The 16975-nt window shown below is 36.2% G+C and overlaps 1 protein-coding gene across 2 annotated transcripts in view; it reads right to left on the minus strand.

Annotated features, from left to right (window-relative positions):
- Nucleotides 1-16975, minus strand: part of galns (galactosamine (N-acetyl)-6-sulfatase) — a 39049-nt gene that overhangs the window by 20281 nt on the left and 1793 nt on the right. For both annotated transcript variants that reach the window (XM_039690760.2, XM_039690759.2), the window contains exons 3-9: nucleotides 15121-15195; nucleotides 13152-13254; nucleotides 12205-12348; nucleotides 9422-9488; nucleotides 9184-9311; nucleotides 7569-7708; nucleotides 5536-5639 (exon numbers count right to left, since the gene is read on the minus strand). In XM_039690760.2, the coding sequence (XP_039546694.2) occupies nucleotides 5536-5639; nucleotides 7569-7708; nucleotides 9184-9311; nucleotides 9422-9488; nucleotides 12205-12348; nucleotides 13152-13254; nucleotides 15121-15195 (761 nt within the window). The remainder of the gene's footprint in view (nucleotides 1-5535; nucleotides 5640-7568; nucleotides 7709-9183; nucleotides 9312-9421; nucleotides 9489-12204; nucleotides 12349-13151; nucleotides 13255-15120; nucleotides 15196-16975) is intronic.

The following is a 16975-nucleotide window of genomic DNA, read 5'->3' on the forward strand; positions in this document are numbered from 1 at the left end:
GTCCTCCCCAGTCCTGCTGCAAAAAAAGCTTTATTTTATTTATAAACTTTGAACTATTTTCCGATAAAATGCCATTTTTTCGCTGTCATCCTTGATCTTCCATTCTATTCTCTCCTGAACGGGCCTTTGAGGGAAACGGCACGCTCACAATCAGATAGTGCTATCAGCACTGAGCAGCTGGCACACACACACACACACACACACACGTCGCCTACTTCAGCCTCCCAGAAATCCCTTCACCACTGCCAGTACATTCCATTATCTTCACTCTCAGGCTTCACACACACAGACGTACATACATACATACTTATACACACAGGAGAAGGAGAAATCAAAGGGAACAATTAATAAAGGTACCTAGCCGTTACCACCAGCTGCTCGTATCCAGCAACACACACACACACACACACAAAACATGGGACTTGTAAAAAGGGGAAATGAAAATTCTTTATCTCCAGTTCATTTCCTCTTCGTTCTCTTCTTCTCTGACGCTAGTTATCTGAGCAGACAGACCTGTCTAATGCACTCAGTGTGTGTGTGTGTGTGAGCGGATGAACACCTTTATTTTTATATTCACGTCACTCCATCGGTGAAGTGAACCGTAGTCGGGCCATTCCACCCAATGGGTGACATTTGCTTGTTGTAACTCTTCAAAAATAATCTTTTTCAACTTTGAATCTAATACTACACATATTTAACTATTCAAAATGTGTATTGGTCAATCTCAAGCAACTTTATTTATTGTTTTACAAGGTTTAAGCAGAATATGGACGCATGTTTTCTCAATCCTGTTACCGAAAATCATAAAAAGCAAGTTTAGAAGAATGTCAATTAATTCCTTTGTTTTCCCCACAAGAAAGTGTTTATTTTAAATAAACGGTTGGTTATATGTTCAAAAAATTGATATTTGTGCCAATGCACTATTAAAGCGAGGTGTATTTTGATAAAACAAAACACAAATGCATTTTTTCATTTTAAAGACGACCGAAGCCTCAAGGTAATATTTTATTTTTTTCGAATGAATTAATTAAATAATTGTATAAATTGTATTTTTTTAGAAAAAGAAAAAAAACAGTGACAGGACTGAAGGTAACAGGATTGAGTTTTTAAGCAAAAAGTTATCAAATATATGGCACATGGCCACATAGCATTGATGCTAATAGCGTGAGGACACTGAGACATTTACCAAAAGTTAATATTTTTAAAATAAAACAATTAAATCTAAGAAAACGTTTAGATAACAGGACTGTATGTTGAGATTGACCTCATTCAGTTACAATTTCATCAAATATACAGAAATGAAAATGAGATTCTTGTGGAATATTCTACGTTTTTCAGATAGGGGATGTAATAGTCTCACGACCGGGGACATGACTAAAATGTGTATTTTATCTAAATATTAGATCAAATGTTTTTTTTTTGTTGTTGTATTTTTCATTTTAAAGCAGTTTGGATATAAAAATCAGATTACTGAAGCATTTTAATCATAATTTTTTTTAGAGATAGAGAGTTGGGACATGCAGAAAATGCTATTTTTTAGTGTTCTGTGTCGTTTTTATTAAAGTTACACTGTGTGATTTTTACCCCTATCTAGTGGTGAAAAGGTATATGACCATCCAGTGAATATAGTTTCTGTTCCTCTCAATTCCGATTTCGTTTTAACTCCTACGGTGGCCAATGTAGTCCAAGATTAACATGGCTTCCAGTTCGACCTCGTCCATGAGTGTTAACTCAAGCGTAAACGCGAAAGGCGAAGCTTGAATTAACGGGTATGTCCCTCTTTGGCTAATGTACTTTCAAGATGGAGGGGCAACATGGCGAACCCCTTACCCGTATGTATTTTCAATGGCATATTATACACTCGCGAGAATACGAAGTAAATATACATTAATGAGCACATAAATTAAGTGTTTTTAGCTAAGAATAAACTAAAAGAGTTACACAGTGTAGATACATTTTAAATTTGTAGGTAGCTTAATGTGCATGACATTTTGCTTAGTAATAAAATGTATTTTAGAGTTCATTTTCGTGCAATTTTATACAATGTCACCCTTTCGGTTTCAGAATCACGTTTGTTAACAGCGTATAATACGTGAACCACTTGCACAGTGTTGCATATTTATTTCTATTGCGCACTCACGTTATCCTAAATGTTTCCAAGAATTTGTAAATTCAGAAAAATCAACTATTTTAAAAAGTGCCCATCCCTTGTCAATGACGTCATATCCGCGTTATCCCTGGTTCCCGCTCGTACTCCCACAGTAACCATGGCGATAGACGTGGACAACTGCGTTAAGTCTAGCGGTACGCTCACGCTGTTGTGGTTTCGTTCAAACGTTATAATATGGATCATGGCCAGCAGACTTTGGAAAAAATAAAACGAGGATTAAATTGGCGTGGCGTTATCGAGATGCCGAGAGCTAGCGTCCGCGACAGATTTCGACTCTTGGATGAGCTTTATTAAGCCGCGTGTCCACCGAAACGCTTTTAGTCAGCTGAAAACGCTAGACGCTCTGCTGAAATAGCTGTAGGCGCTTGATGGCGTTTTTTTAGACTGAGCTTAACATCTGCTAATACTTTATTTTGATGCTACAGATGATAGCGTTCGGGATAGTAGAATAAGTTGACATGTAGTTGAAAAGTTAGAGTCATTTGAATGTCCGTCGTGAGCATCAAAATAAAGCATTAGCGGATATCACGCTCAGTCTACTAATACTATCATGACTGCTAGTTGACATGTAGTTAGCATGTAGTAGCATGTCTAAAGTGGACTATCGAAATAAAGCGTTAGCGAGTAAAAACGGGCATCAATGCTCCCCATAAGAGAAATGGACGAGAAGATACACATATCACACAGAGCCACACTCGAGCGGGCAAAATCCAGCCTGCCACCGCGAGACAAACATTAACAGTGTGAAACACCTGCTTATCCCACTCTGGCACTGCCCAGACACCTGGCACATATCCCAGCATGCACCTCTTCCCTTCAGTTCTTTATCCGGCACGCCTGGCATATTCAGATACTGAAGCCCTCATTACAGCTCAATCCAACCTCAGCAAACACACAAACAGATTAGCCGCTTAAGACGTTCCCAATCCTCCAGTCCCCCGCGCTATCAGGACCCCGCACACCCCTCAGATATGAGCTTAGCGCGCGCTCCTCCAGAAATACCCCACGCCACCGCCCCATGGCACAGCTAACCCTAATACAATTAAAAGTCATTTGCGGAGCGGCGGATCAGGAAAAAAGGAGGGAGGGAAGGAAGGAAGGAGACCAGAGCTGGGAATCAAACGGAATTTAAAGAAAGAAAAAAAAAAAATCGACAATATTTTTAAAGGAATTTGATGGTTTTCCTGAAAAAAGGTCAAGTTAAAAAAAAAATGGAACATTGTAAATATTACTCTTTTATGCACTTTAGATGCACTTTTATGATGGATGGATGCACTTTTATGATGGATAGATGCACTTTTATGATGGATAGATGCACTTTTATGATGGACAGATGCACTTTAATGATGGACAGATGCACTTTAATGATGGACAGATGCACTTTAATGATGGACAGATGCACTTTAATGATGGACAGATGCACTTTAATGATGGACAGATGCACTTTAATGATGGACAGATGCACTTTTATGATGGACAGATGCACTTTTATGATGGACAGATGCACTTTTATGATGGACAGATGCACTTTTATGATGGACAGATGCACTTTTATGATGGATAGATGCACTTTTATGATGGACAGATGCACTTTAATGATGGACAGATGCACTTTTATGATGGATAGACGCACTTTTATGATGGACAGATGCACTTTTATGATGGACAGATGCACTTTTATGATGGATAGATGCACTTTAATGATGGACAGATGCACTTTTATGATGGACGGATGCACTTTTATGATGGACGGATGCACTTTTATGATGAACAGATGCAGTTTTATGATGGACAGATGCACTTTTATGATGAACAGATGCACTTTTATGATGGACGGATGCACTTTTATGATGGACGGATGCACTTTTATGATGAACAGATGCAGTTTTATGATGGACAGATGCACTTTTATGATGGACAGATGCACTTTTATGATGGACAGATGCACTTTAATGATGGACAGATGCACTTTTATGATGGATAGATGCACTTTAATGATGGACAGATGCACTTTTATGATGGACGGATGCACTTTTATGATGGACGGATGCACTTTTATGATGAACAGATGCAGTTTTATGATGGACAGATGCACTTTTATGATGGACGGATGCACTTTTATGATGAACAGATGCAGTTTTATGATGGACAGATGCACTTTTATGATGAACAGATGCACTTTTATGATGGACGGATGCACTTTTATGATGGACAGATGCACTTTTATGATGTATAGATGCACTTTTATGATGGACAGATGCACTTTTATGATGGACAGATGCACTTTTATGATGGACAGATGCACTTTTATGATGGACAGATGCACTTTTATGATGGACGGATGCACTTTTATGATGGACGGATGCACTTTTATGATGGACGGATGCACTTTTATGATGGACGGATGCACTTTTATGATGGACGGATGCACTTTTATGATGGACGGATGCACTTTTATGATGTATAGATGCACTTTTATGATGGACAGATGCACTTTTATGATGGACAGATGCACTTTTATGATGGATAGATGCACTTTTATGATGGACAGATGCACTTTTATGATGTATAGATGCACTTTTATGATGGACAGATGCACTTTTATGATGTATAGATGCACTTTTATGATGGATAGATGCACTTTTATGATGGATAGATGCACTTTTATGATGGACAGATGCACTTTTATGATGTATAGATGCACTTTTATGATGGACAGATGCACTTTTATGATGGACAGATGCACTTTTATGATGGACGGATGCACTTTTATGATGGACGGATGCACTTTTATGATGGACGGATGCACTTTTATGATGGACGGATGCACTTTTATGATGGACGGATGCACTTTTATGATGGACGGATGCACTTTTATGATGTATAGATGCACTTTTATGATGGACAGATGCACTTTTATGATGGACAGATGCACTTTTATGATGTATAGATGCACTTTTATGATGGACAGATGCACTTTTATGATGGACAGATGCACTTTTATGATGGACAGATGCACTTTTATGATGGACAGATGCACTTTTATGATGGACGGATGCACTTTTATGATGGACGGATGCACTTTTATGATGGACAGATGCACTTTTATGATGGATAGATGCACTTTTATGATGGACAGATGCACTTTTATGATGGATAGACACACTTTTATGATGGACAGATGCACTTTTATGATGGATGGGGTAATTTTTATTTAAAAAATTAAAAAAAAAAAACTAAAGCAAGTTCTGATGGAGCGTTTAAGCAGATAGTTATGTGTTTTGAGGGATGTTGAAAGATGAAATACAGTGAATTGGAAAGCACATTTGGGACTTTTTAGTGAAATAGCTTGGGATCATTCTCACTGTGCCAGCGGGGATTCGTCCAGGCCACCAGGCAATGGCAGGTTCCCTCATCCCACCTTCAAACGTAGTCTCTTTCCCACAGAGAAACGGGCCGTTGCTGCCACCTGAGGATGAAAACAGACAAGACAGAATCACAAACTCAAAGCCTCGACTGTGCAGGGCATTGAAAATAAACAAAACAACCAATATTAGAGAGGAACTAACTAATGACATTGTTATTTTACTTGCATTTTATCAATAGAATGAAAGTAGCACAAAATAATAACAATAAATAACACATAATGTGTAAAATTACACATATATGTCATTTATAGATAAATTTATTAAATATAAATTAATAAACTGGATCAAATTAACTCTTTCCCCGCCAAACACGGAATTTTCCGTGTTTAATGAAAAAACGCATCTGCGCCAAACACGGAATTTTCCGGGTATCCGTGTTTTAGGTGGTATACGGTAAGGAAGACCTGCGCGCATGTCCTGAATGATTGCGCAACTCTTTGTTTAGAGAAACAGATTGCAATCGTCTCAAACAGTGGAGTAGTGAGAATGTATCAGACAGACAATGCAGAGGTATATGGCTGAAGTACTGGAGGTTAATGGACTCGGAGTCCGATCACTCTTTATTTGATAATTCTGAATCTGATCGGGACGAAGTAGTCAGTGAGAGAGATGCACATGTTCATGCTAGCCATGGACGTGCCGCAGATAGATCGTATAATATTATGACACTATATTATGTATGTGTGTGTGCAGGCATTTATGTGTGGCTGTCTAAATATGAAGGTGTAATTGTCAAATTATTTCTCTCTTTGTGCACATTTACCACATTGTAATATGTATTTGTGTGTGTGTGTGTGTGTGTGTGTGTGTGTGTGTGTGTGTCTAGGCCTGTTTATTGTAATTCCAATTATTCATAGGTAGAACACAGAGAGGCAGAGGCAGAAGTTTTATTGCAAAAGTTACATTTCCCTTACATCCTGGGAAATTTGATATATTTTACATTTATTTTATGTTTTTAATTTATTTTGGAAAGTTTTATATATGAAGGAAACAACATCTGAATGTATTCTGCTTTTAAATGCACTTGTTTGATAAAAACACCTTTTTCTCAGTTTTTTGTCCAAAATGTTGTGTTTTTGACAAAACCTACCTCTGTTCAAGAGGCAATAAAAAAAGAACAGATGAAGATAAAATAAAAACGTTTTTTTTGCCTAAAAGCAGAGGCTCAGATCTTTATTTTTATATATATCATCTTCATATATTCATGGAAGAAAATATTCAGCGGAGGCATTCAAATTTAGCGAAAATCGTCAAAAACCCTGGCGGTGGCTGGCAACTTTTTTTTAAAACGCTGGCGGGGAAAGAGTTAATTACCTAAAAAAATATAAAGTAATTTTTTATGCTATTTTAAAGGTCTCTTATTTGGTTTTGGAGTCTCCTACAATACATTTACATGCATTCAAAGTAAAAAAAAAAACTCTACGTTTCTCATAATATACATTGCAGCATCACCTCATTTCTCTTAAAATGGTACGATCAAGGATTCAGTCTCTCTAAACCCCGCCTCTCTGAGAGCCTGCTCTGCTCTGATTGGTCACATTGGTTCATGATCACAGTGATACGAACAGTAACGATGGCGTAGGTTTTATCAATCTCATTAAAGTGGATTTGCTTTGTCAGCAAAAAACAGCGTCTTTTCGACAGGCGGAGCTAAGAGACACTGTTCAGCCAATCAAAACCATAGCCTAGAATTATGCAAATTAGTTACATTGGTTTGTAACAGGAAGTGAGACTGGAATGACGACTCGTTTCAGCAGTTCGGAATCGATTCTTTCTTTTAGGAGTCAATAAATTTAAACAGCTTTAAATCACACAACGCATGAGCGGTAATTTCCGGAAAAGCACAATAGGGGCACTTTTAATTGAAAATTCAGCTTTCTCATGCATCACTTCTTTTAATTCCCAAACTAAATAAAAAGCTGGCAAAAAACTGTGATAGGTGTGTTATGTTAGTGTGAATGGTTTCGCACTTTGTCTCGGTCCAGACATCACCGCTGCCCCGTTATCAGAAGTGAAGAACACAAATGTGTTGTTGTGGATTCCCAGACTGACCAGTCGTTCCAGAATCTGGCCAATGCTGTAATCCAACTCCATCACGGCATCCCCATAACTATAAGACAAACCACACACCTCAATCATTCAATTAATAGCTTTTTTTGCTAACTGTGATTTCTGAAATACATTAGACAATCACCTCTGATAACAGATCACTCTAAATTGTAATGCAATTTTGTAAAGCTGCTTTGAAATGATGTGTACTGTGAAAAGCGCTATACAAATAAAGGTGGATCAAACCATTAAAAATGACCCCAAATAACCTTCAGTGGCTCTAACCCGGACAGCATAACAAATTCTGTCATATTAGCCCACGTTTGAATGGATGGATGTGATATATGGAGGAAGATAGATGTGCGCTGGTTATAAAACTTTAAGATGTGGCGTGTCAGGCTGAATCCCTCCTCTGCCAGCACCTGGCTAATACCCCTCAGCCTTGATCCATTCCTCTGTCAACACAAACCTCATTTAGCATTCTGAAGGAACGTGTGCTTACTGAAGCCTCAGTATTCAAAAGCACTGGACTGAATACTAAACAGCTGCAGACAAGACTACCAATGAAGCCTCCGGCACTCATTCTTGCCTCCGAGCAGGAAAAATAACATCTCATTAACCAATCATTTCTATATTACAAAACAGAATTTTGGGCCAAAACGATGAGTTTTAAACTTTAACAAGTAATGCATTACTTTTAAATTTGCAACAAAATATCGGGGTTACTTTTTCAAACAAGTAACTTAAGTCGATAACCGAAATATTGAATGCCGAATATCGATACATTGGCCGATAACCCTAGAGTGGATATGGATAACCGATAATTTTTCATATTTGAAAAGCTGATAACCGATATATTGGCTGATAAACCTATAGCAGATTCTGATAACCGATAATTCTTTATATTTAAAAAAAGCAGATAACCGATATTGTGTCTAATAAACCTATAGCAGATACTGATAACCGATAATTCTTCATATTTAAAAAGCCGAGAAGCGATATATTGGCCGATAAACCGATAGCAGATACTGAATACAGATAAAGCATGTGAATTCCCCAGATGTTAATGAACACTTTTTATTTTGAATATATAGTTGAAACAATCTCAAAATTCTTATAAAAAAAATTGACAAACAAAAAATTCACAAATTTTTTTCCATTTTTTTACAATTTCCCATTCATTTCCTATGGGGGTCATTTTTGACCGAAGAGCACAAGTGTGACTATTTTTTTTTACGACCACTTAGCATGCTCAGATCATGACCTCAATTTTTTTGTGTGTTCACATACCCAATGCCATAAAAGTCACCAAGTATCGTAACATTGCAATGAAGCTGTGATTTTTAAAAATTCAAAACATTTTTCGGTCAGAAATGACCGAAGAGCACCTGAGGGTTAAAACCCCAATGATTTTTGGCATAAAAAAAAAAAAAATCGATAATTTTGACCCATGCATTGTATTGTTGGCTATTGTCGCAAATATACCCGTGCGACTTATGACTGGTTTTGTGGTCCATATTGTTCAGCCCTACTTACCGCCCCCTCTGACTCTTTCCCAAGAAGTGTTTTGAGGCGTAAACGGGTGCGTGAGTTGCATCTGGAGCCCAGTAGAGAAAGAAGGGCCGCTGGGCCGTGGCTTGCCGAGAGATAAAGTCCAAGCCTTCCTGGAGACAGATAAAATCAAAACCAACATCAGCCACATCCCACAGTGCACCTGTCCAAGACTGATCCGCACAAATAAACATTAATCGAGCCAATGAACAGGAAAACTCACCTCCAGATAGATTTGGGTGATGTTGGATTCCCCTGTTTTCCTATTAATCTCAAACTCTTCATAATACCTGCAAAATACACAGATCATCTAAACGTTCTGCCTCCTGCGGATCTAATGAGACCATCACTACAAACTCATTTCAGCACCATATGAGCTCTCGTTCTAAATGACAAGCTTCCTAAACCAAGTGCTGCACGAGGGTGTGATTAGAAAGTGAATTTGAAGAGGTAAATTGCGAGATTGTGTCTCAGAAGACACGCGCGTTGTGAGAAGGAGCTGAGGCGTGGACTCTCTTATGCTCCGGCTCTTCCAGGTGTTTCAACACAGCCCGCCATCTCTCGGGTGTACACGTGTGTGTTTGTTTGACCAGGCTCCAACACGCCACGCTGATTAAACCCACGGCTAAGCGCAAAACTAGCCCTATCGCCAGAGCCAATGACCCTGAATGCACAAACAGTATGGGTGTTTTGGAAGGAACAAATAGGCAGAAAATGAGATGCAACACTGCAGATGGTACAAAAAGAGGAAAAGGGAAATTCACTTCACCAAACAAATGCATTCATGTGAAGCAATACAACATTTTTACTCTTTCTGGAGAAAATTGTGTGGCGATTTTTCCACACAATTGAGCAACTTTGAAAAACAAAAGAGTTTTTTTTTAGCTACTTTTATAGGTGCTTGATTTTCATCTCCTTCCAATCCATTGACGGATTTTCCGGCTTTCCGCATTTTTCACTGTTATACGGTACTCTTATCTTCAGAAAGCGTAGTGAATCTCCTGATCAAAACGCAGGCGGGGAAAAAACAGAAACCAGCGATAGCATATCTAAGCAGATGCGTATGTAAAATCATCAACATTAAAAATCTTCTTCCAGCCTGTCCAGTTAGATCACCATGGCCAGCAGTGAGTACCATCCAACCATTCCCTTGAATTACCTCTCTTGCACACACAGATGTCATAGAGATGAGAGCTTTTTACAAAAAAAAACAAAAGAAAAACTGTATGGGGGGTTGTTTGCCCAGGTGAGAAAAAAATAGCACAAAAGTAACTCAACTCATACTACTTAACATAAAAAGTAACCAAGTAATGCAATTAGTTACTTTTTAGGGAGTAACACAATATTGTAACGCATTGCTTTTAAAAGTAACATTCCAAAACACTGCCGTTAAGTGACAATGGCCAATTTGACAAAACAATAAAATGGGGATGCACTGATATGAACATTTTGGCCAATACTGATAAGCGATATATTGGCAGATAAACCTATAGCAGATACTGACAACCGATCTTTCTTTATATTTAAAAAGCATATAACCGATATTTTGGCTGATAAACCTCTAGCAGATACTGATAACCGATAATTCTTCATATTTAAAAAGCCAATAACCGATATATTGACCTATAAACCTATATCAGATACAAATAACTCTTCCTATTTGAAAAGCTGATAACCGATATATTGGCTGATAAACCTATAGCAGATACTGACAACCGATAATTCTTTATATTTAAAATGCTGATAACCGATATATTGGCTGATAAACCTATAGCAGATACTGACAACCGATCATTCTTTATATTTAAAAAGCTAATAACCGATATATTGACCTATAAACCTACATCAGATACCGATAACTTTTCCTATTTGAAAAGCTGATAACCGATATATTGGCTGATAAACCTATAGCAGATTCTGATAACCGATAATTCTTTACATTTAAAAAGCAGATAACTGATATATTGGCAGATAAACCTATAGCAGATACTGATAACCAATCTTTCTTTATATTTAAAATGCTGATAACCGATATATTGGCTGATAAACCTATAGCAGATACTGATAACCGATCTTTCTTTATATTTAAAAAGCCGATAACCGATATATTGGCAGATAAACCTATAGCAGATACTGACAACTGATCATTCTTTATATTTAAAAAGTCAATAACCGATATGTTGACCTATAAACCTAAATCAGATACCAATAACTCTTCCTATTTGAAAAGCTGATAACCGATATATTGGCTGATAAACCTATAGCAGATACTGATAACTGATCATTCTTTACATTTAAAAAGCAGATAACTGATATATTGGCTGATAAACCTAAAGCAAATACCAATAACTGATAATTCTTCATATTTAAAAAGCCAATAACTGATATATTGACCGAAAATATCAGATACTGAAAACCGATAATTCTTTACATTTAAAAAGCCGATAACCGATATATTTGGTGATAAACTTATATCGGATACCAATGATTCTTCATATTTAAAAAGCCGATAACCGATATATTGGCTGATAAACTTATATCAGATACTGATAAATGATAATTCTTTTTATTTAAAAAGCAGATAACCGATATATTGGCTGATAAACCTAAAGCAGATACTGATAACCGATAATTCGTTTTATTTAAAAAGCAGATAACCGATATATTGGCTGATAAACCTAAAGCAGATACTGATAACCGATAATTCGTTTTATTTAAAAAGCAGATAACCGATATATTGGCTGATAAACCTAAAGCAAATACTGATAACTGATAATTCTTCACATTTAAAAAGCCAATAACTGATATATTGACCGATAATATCAGATACCGATAACTCTTCCTATATGATAAGCTGATAACCGATATATTGGCCGGTAAACCTATAGCAGATACAGATAAGCGATAATTTTTCATATTTGAAAAGCGATATTTTGGCCATGATTAACAGCATGTTGCTATGCGGTTTCTGAGCTGTTCTTAGCAAGCATCAGGTTTGTACCTCACCTTCCCTTCATTTCAGAGTTATTGTAGACGGGTATATTGGGTCGGAAGCTGTCATTGTAGGGGCCGAAATGGCAGTTCGGGGCACCAAACCATTCGTCAAAGCCACGCTTCAGAGGCAAGTATTGACTTCTGTGCCCAAGGTGCCTGAGTTAGGAGATAAAGATGAAAAAATCTTATGAAGACGGCAGGTGTATTCAATATGGAGTGTGTACACTGTGCGGAAAAAAAATACATTTTATCAATACAATTATTTTCAGGATTCTTTGATGTATAAAGTTCAAAAGAGCAGCATTTATCTGAAACTGAAAGCTTTTGTAACATTATGCTCAACCGTGCAAAAGTTTGGAGTCAGCAAGAATTTTACATTTTACAATAACACAAGAAATTAATATTTTTATTCAGCAAGGACACATAAAATTGATTAGAAGTGACAGAAAAAACACTTTACAATGTTAAAAAAGGTTCTATTTTTAGATAAACGCTGTTCTTTTGAACTTCATATTCTTCAAAGAATCCTGAAAAACATTGAAAATAATCACAAATGTTTCTTAGAGTGATTTCTGAAGGATCATGTGAGACTTAAGAATGGACTAATGATGCTGAAAACTCACAGGAATAAATTGCATTTTACTATATATTCACATAAAAAAAACAGTTCATTTAAAACTGTAATAATATTTCACAATATTAGTTTATATAGCTATATTTTTTGGATCTAATAAATGCAGCCTTGGTGAGCAGAAGAAACTTGTTTTTAAAAACATTTTAAAAATCGTACCGATACCATAAATATGCTGATGCTGATAGTTTGATTTTTACATAAAATTAGTACAAATTAAATTAAATTATGAAGCCTCACCTAGAATTTAAAATGCATTCTACTGTTTAAAACATTTCACTTTCCTTCATCATATTCTATTATATCATTATTCTGCAGGGAATCTCACCACTTTCCAACGATCTTGCTGACGTAACCTTTCTTTTTCAGCAGTTCTGGAAGCAGGATCTCGTCCTGAGATATTCCCCCCACAATCTCCTGAGGTGTGTATGCTGTGGGAGAGACAACACATTTAGCTACTTTTAAAAGTTATGCGTTGCAAACAATATTGTGTTACTTTCTCACCTGTGCTTGGCTTGCTTGCTTGTTATATAATACTAAAGTGCACTTGATATTCTGATCATACTTTTTTTTCCACATTTTGCCAATTTTAAACCACATTAATATTAATAATTAGGGATGCACGATATATCGGTCAGCATATCGGTATCGGCCGATATATGTTCATTTTTAATGTTATCATTATCGGCCTGGTAAGAAAATGTGGCCGATATATTAAAGCCGATAAATAATGTATTATTCCCTTCAGCTGAGACACTGTTTGTTTTTGATTTTCTTGAAATATTATTGAAATCTCTTTAAAAAAATGATAATATGGTTCGGTACAACATGTGCAGTGGAAATCTGTCGTATTGGCTACACAACACTATAATGAGAACATCATTATAATCGTGCGCTTGGTACATGGATTTAATTGTGAGACTTTTGTTTTTGTAATCAGGCTCTCAAACTTAGATAAAAATTTGGATTTCAATTTATCGGCCGATATATCGGTTATCGGCGTTCAAATACAAAGAATTATTGATTATCGGTATCGGCCAAAATTTTCATATCGGTGCATCCCTATTAATAACTACTATTATTTTGGTATTTTAATAATTAATAAGTGATATATAATTGTTAATGAGGGCTGGAAGTGAAAAACGGCGTATTGTATAATACTAAAGTGCACTTTATATTTAACACCAAGAACAAATAGGCGGAGGCTATTTACAGTAAAAAAATTACAAAAGAAACCTGTCTGATAACAGGATCTAATCCGCCTTTTTCCAAACTCTTCCGAATTCTACTGCTTTTTCCCAACGCATTATCATTAGCATTGCATCTTACTCATGAGCATTTATTAATTTTTGACTTTTCATTTTTTTTGGCCCAAAAGAAAACCTGCTTAATAATTATGCACACCTGATTATACGCCGTTTTTCACTCCCAGCCCTCCTTAACAATTATATATCACTTATAAAATGATTAAAATACCAAAAATATAGTAGTTATTAAGAATAATGTGGTTTGGAATTGGCAAAATGTGCTTCAATTTGCATAATACTTATGCACACACTGTATTTACACTTAATAATAGGCCTTTGAATTTACTGTACAGGGATTTACAGTCAAATACCCAGAACAAGATGTGATGAATGAAGACCTGGAGGCAGAGTTATAATAAATTGAAGAAAAGTTTTACTGTATATATACATATTTTTATGAATAAATATATATATATATATATATTATTTATTTATTTATTTTGGTGAATGTAAAGGCCCTTTTGCTATGCAAAAGCCTCAGGCTGAAGGAAATGCTCATTCACTGCTGTACATCAGAGGACAGAGAAATAAAAAGTAACTCAGATATTTATTTTATGTAATCAGATTACTTCTAAAAAAGTAATCTGATCTGATTACATAACTTGCGTTAACGGGACATTGGATATAGGAGTGTGCTATAAAGTCGTAAGAAGAGTTATTTTATTTGTGTGTGTGTGTGTGTGTGTGAGGAAAAAAAGTAACCCAAAAGTAACGTAACGCAATACTTTTCTTAAAAAGTAACTAAGTAACACACTTAATAGATTTTTAACGGAGTAACGCAATGTTGTAACGCATTACTTTTCACAGTAACTTGGTTATCAGTATATCTTGCATTCCTTATCTGAGAAAGTAAAACATATTTTGTTGCAAATTTTAAAAGTAATGCATTACTTTACTAGTCACTTGAAAAAGTAATCTGATTACATAACTCAAGTTACTTGCAATGAGCGACACACAACACTGCTGATAAGAAACGTTTTCGGCTCATACCATTCCTAGCATGAGCATTGGTGGTGTAGAAACCATTACGCACGGGAAGTCTTCCAGTGAGCAGAGAAGCCCTGGCTGTGGAATAAAACACACAAATTATGCTTATTATTCAATTATATACATCAAAGATTAGGGGTGAAATGTCAGAGATTATATTTATATATATTTAAAATAATGTCGGACACTTTTACTGGTAACATCAGACATTTTGCATTATCAGGACACAAATATTGCATTATTAAACATTTTATTCAATTTTGTTTAATGTAGTCCTGACACTCTGAAAACTTATCGTTGAAATTCTATCCATGATACACATTGTTGCATTTTTGTATTGCGATACATCGTTACACCCCTGATACAAAAGACCTGTACTTGTATAAAATGTTGCAACTCGTATATAAACTTCAGTGCAAACTAAACTAACACGTTATTGCACTGCAAACTCTCACAGCTCTCAAATCACAGTTGAATACGCTCGTCCACAACACGCACGCATTTCCTGGAGTTTAAATCGTATAGTGTTTAAGACTTGATTTGAGAGAAAGGGAAGAGGCGTTGGACACGAGAGAGCTCACCCTGGATACGAGGATTAGGAAGTTCTCTATCTACTTTGTGATTAAAATACTAATTAAGCGTCTGAAGCAAAAGCTCTCTAATGACGGGCAGGTACGGCGAACGCCTCGGGCTCCTTCATCTCACACATGTGAGATTAACTATTGATTAAGCCTTATTTGCTTAAAAATTAATTAGAATTGAAAAGAGGACCAAAAGAAGATCTGCTCTGCATAGCAAGTCCATTCAAATTTCCCAAATTATGCATAATTAGCATATTTCAGAACTGCCAGTGCATTATCCATATTAGCATAATAAGTTGTGGTCTCACTATCATGCACCCGCACACGTCTCGTGTTTTAAAACGGATGAAGAAATTATAATAATATTTGCAAACTACAATATCGTTATAGCCTTTCGGTGTTCAATATGTCACAATCCGTAGCCAACAAATTCTTCAGAAAAATATACATTTTTGAACTGTATAATGAATGCTTCATATTTTATTTGTAGGGCTGTCAAGTGATTAAAGATTTAAAAGAGCAATTTAAACACACATGGCTGAGAGATCATTATTGTGTTAAACGAGAAAATTTATTTAAAAAAGTAGATTTTTACTTTTTTGTAAGTTTTGATTACCTTGTAACGAACGAGTGGATCTCTGAGCTGAGTGAGTGAATGGAGGCGGGGCTCATTTGCATATTCATAGAACCAAGCATACTAAATGAGGCAAATTACACTCAACATTGCACTTCCATTGTTGATGTTTTTCAGAAGCTCAATCTGAATTGGTATTTATATATATATTTAAAGACCAAAACAATTTGATTACTAACATTCTTCAAAACATCTTATAATATACCGATATATGATACTCTAAATAAGAAACTAAACCTGCCAGAAGGTGGCGGTACGTGTCTAAATGAGTAAATTATTGAGTCGAACACTTACAGCACGTGTCGGAAACTAAATGCAGATTAGCATATTTTAATTTCAGTTTCCCCAGCGCTTAATACACAATGATGCGAACCGTAACGATGGCGTCAGTTTTACCGTATTAATTCCAGCGAGAGTTTCATCCTTTGGAAAGTGGAATCGCAGCGTCTTCTCGACACGAAACAACGCAGTCTCAGAGACACTACAGTGAGGGCGGAGCTAAGAGACGCTGCTCAGCCAATCAAGAAAAGAGGTGGCATTATGCAAATTAGGTTGGTTTTTAACAGGAAGTGGAATTAACGACGACTCGTTTCAAAAAAAGGTAATTGCGTCTTTTCATCTCACGATTCTGAATTTTTTTTTC

Source organism: Pimephales promelas, chromosome 1, assembly GCF_988280905.1.
Source record: "Pimephales promelas chromosome 1, fPimPro1.hap1.1, whole genome shotgun sequence".
Classification (NCBI taxonomy): Eukaryota; Metazoa; Chordata; class Actinopteri; order Cypriniformes; family Leuciscidae; genus Pimephales; species Pimephales promelas.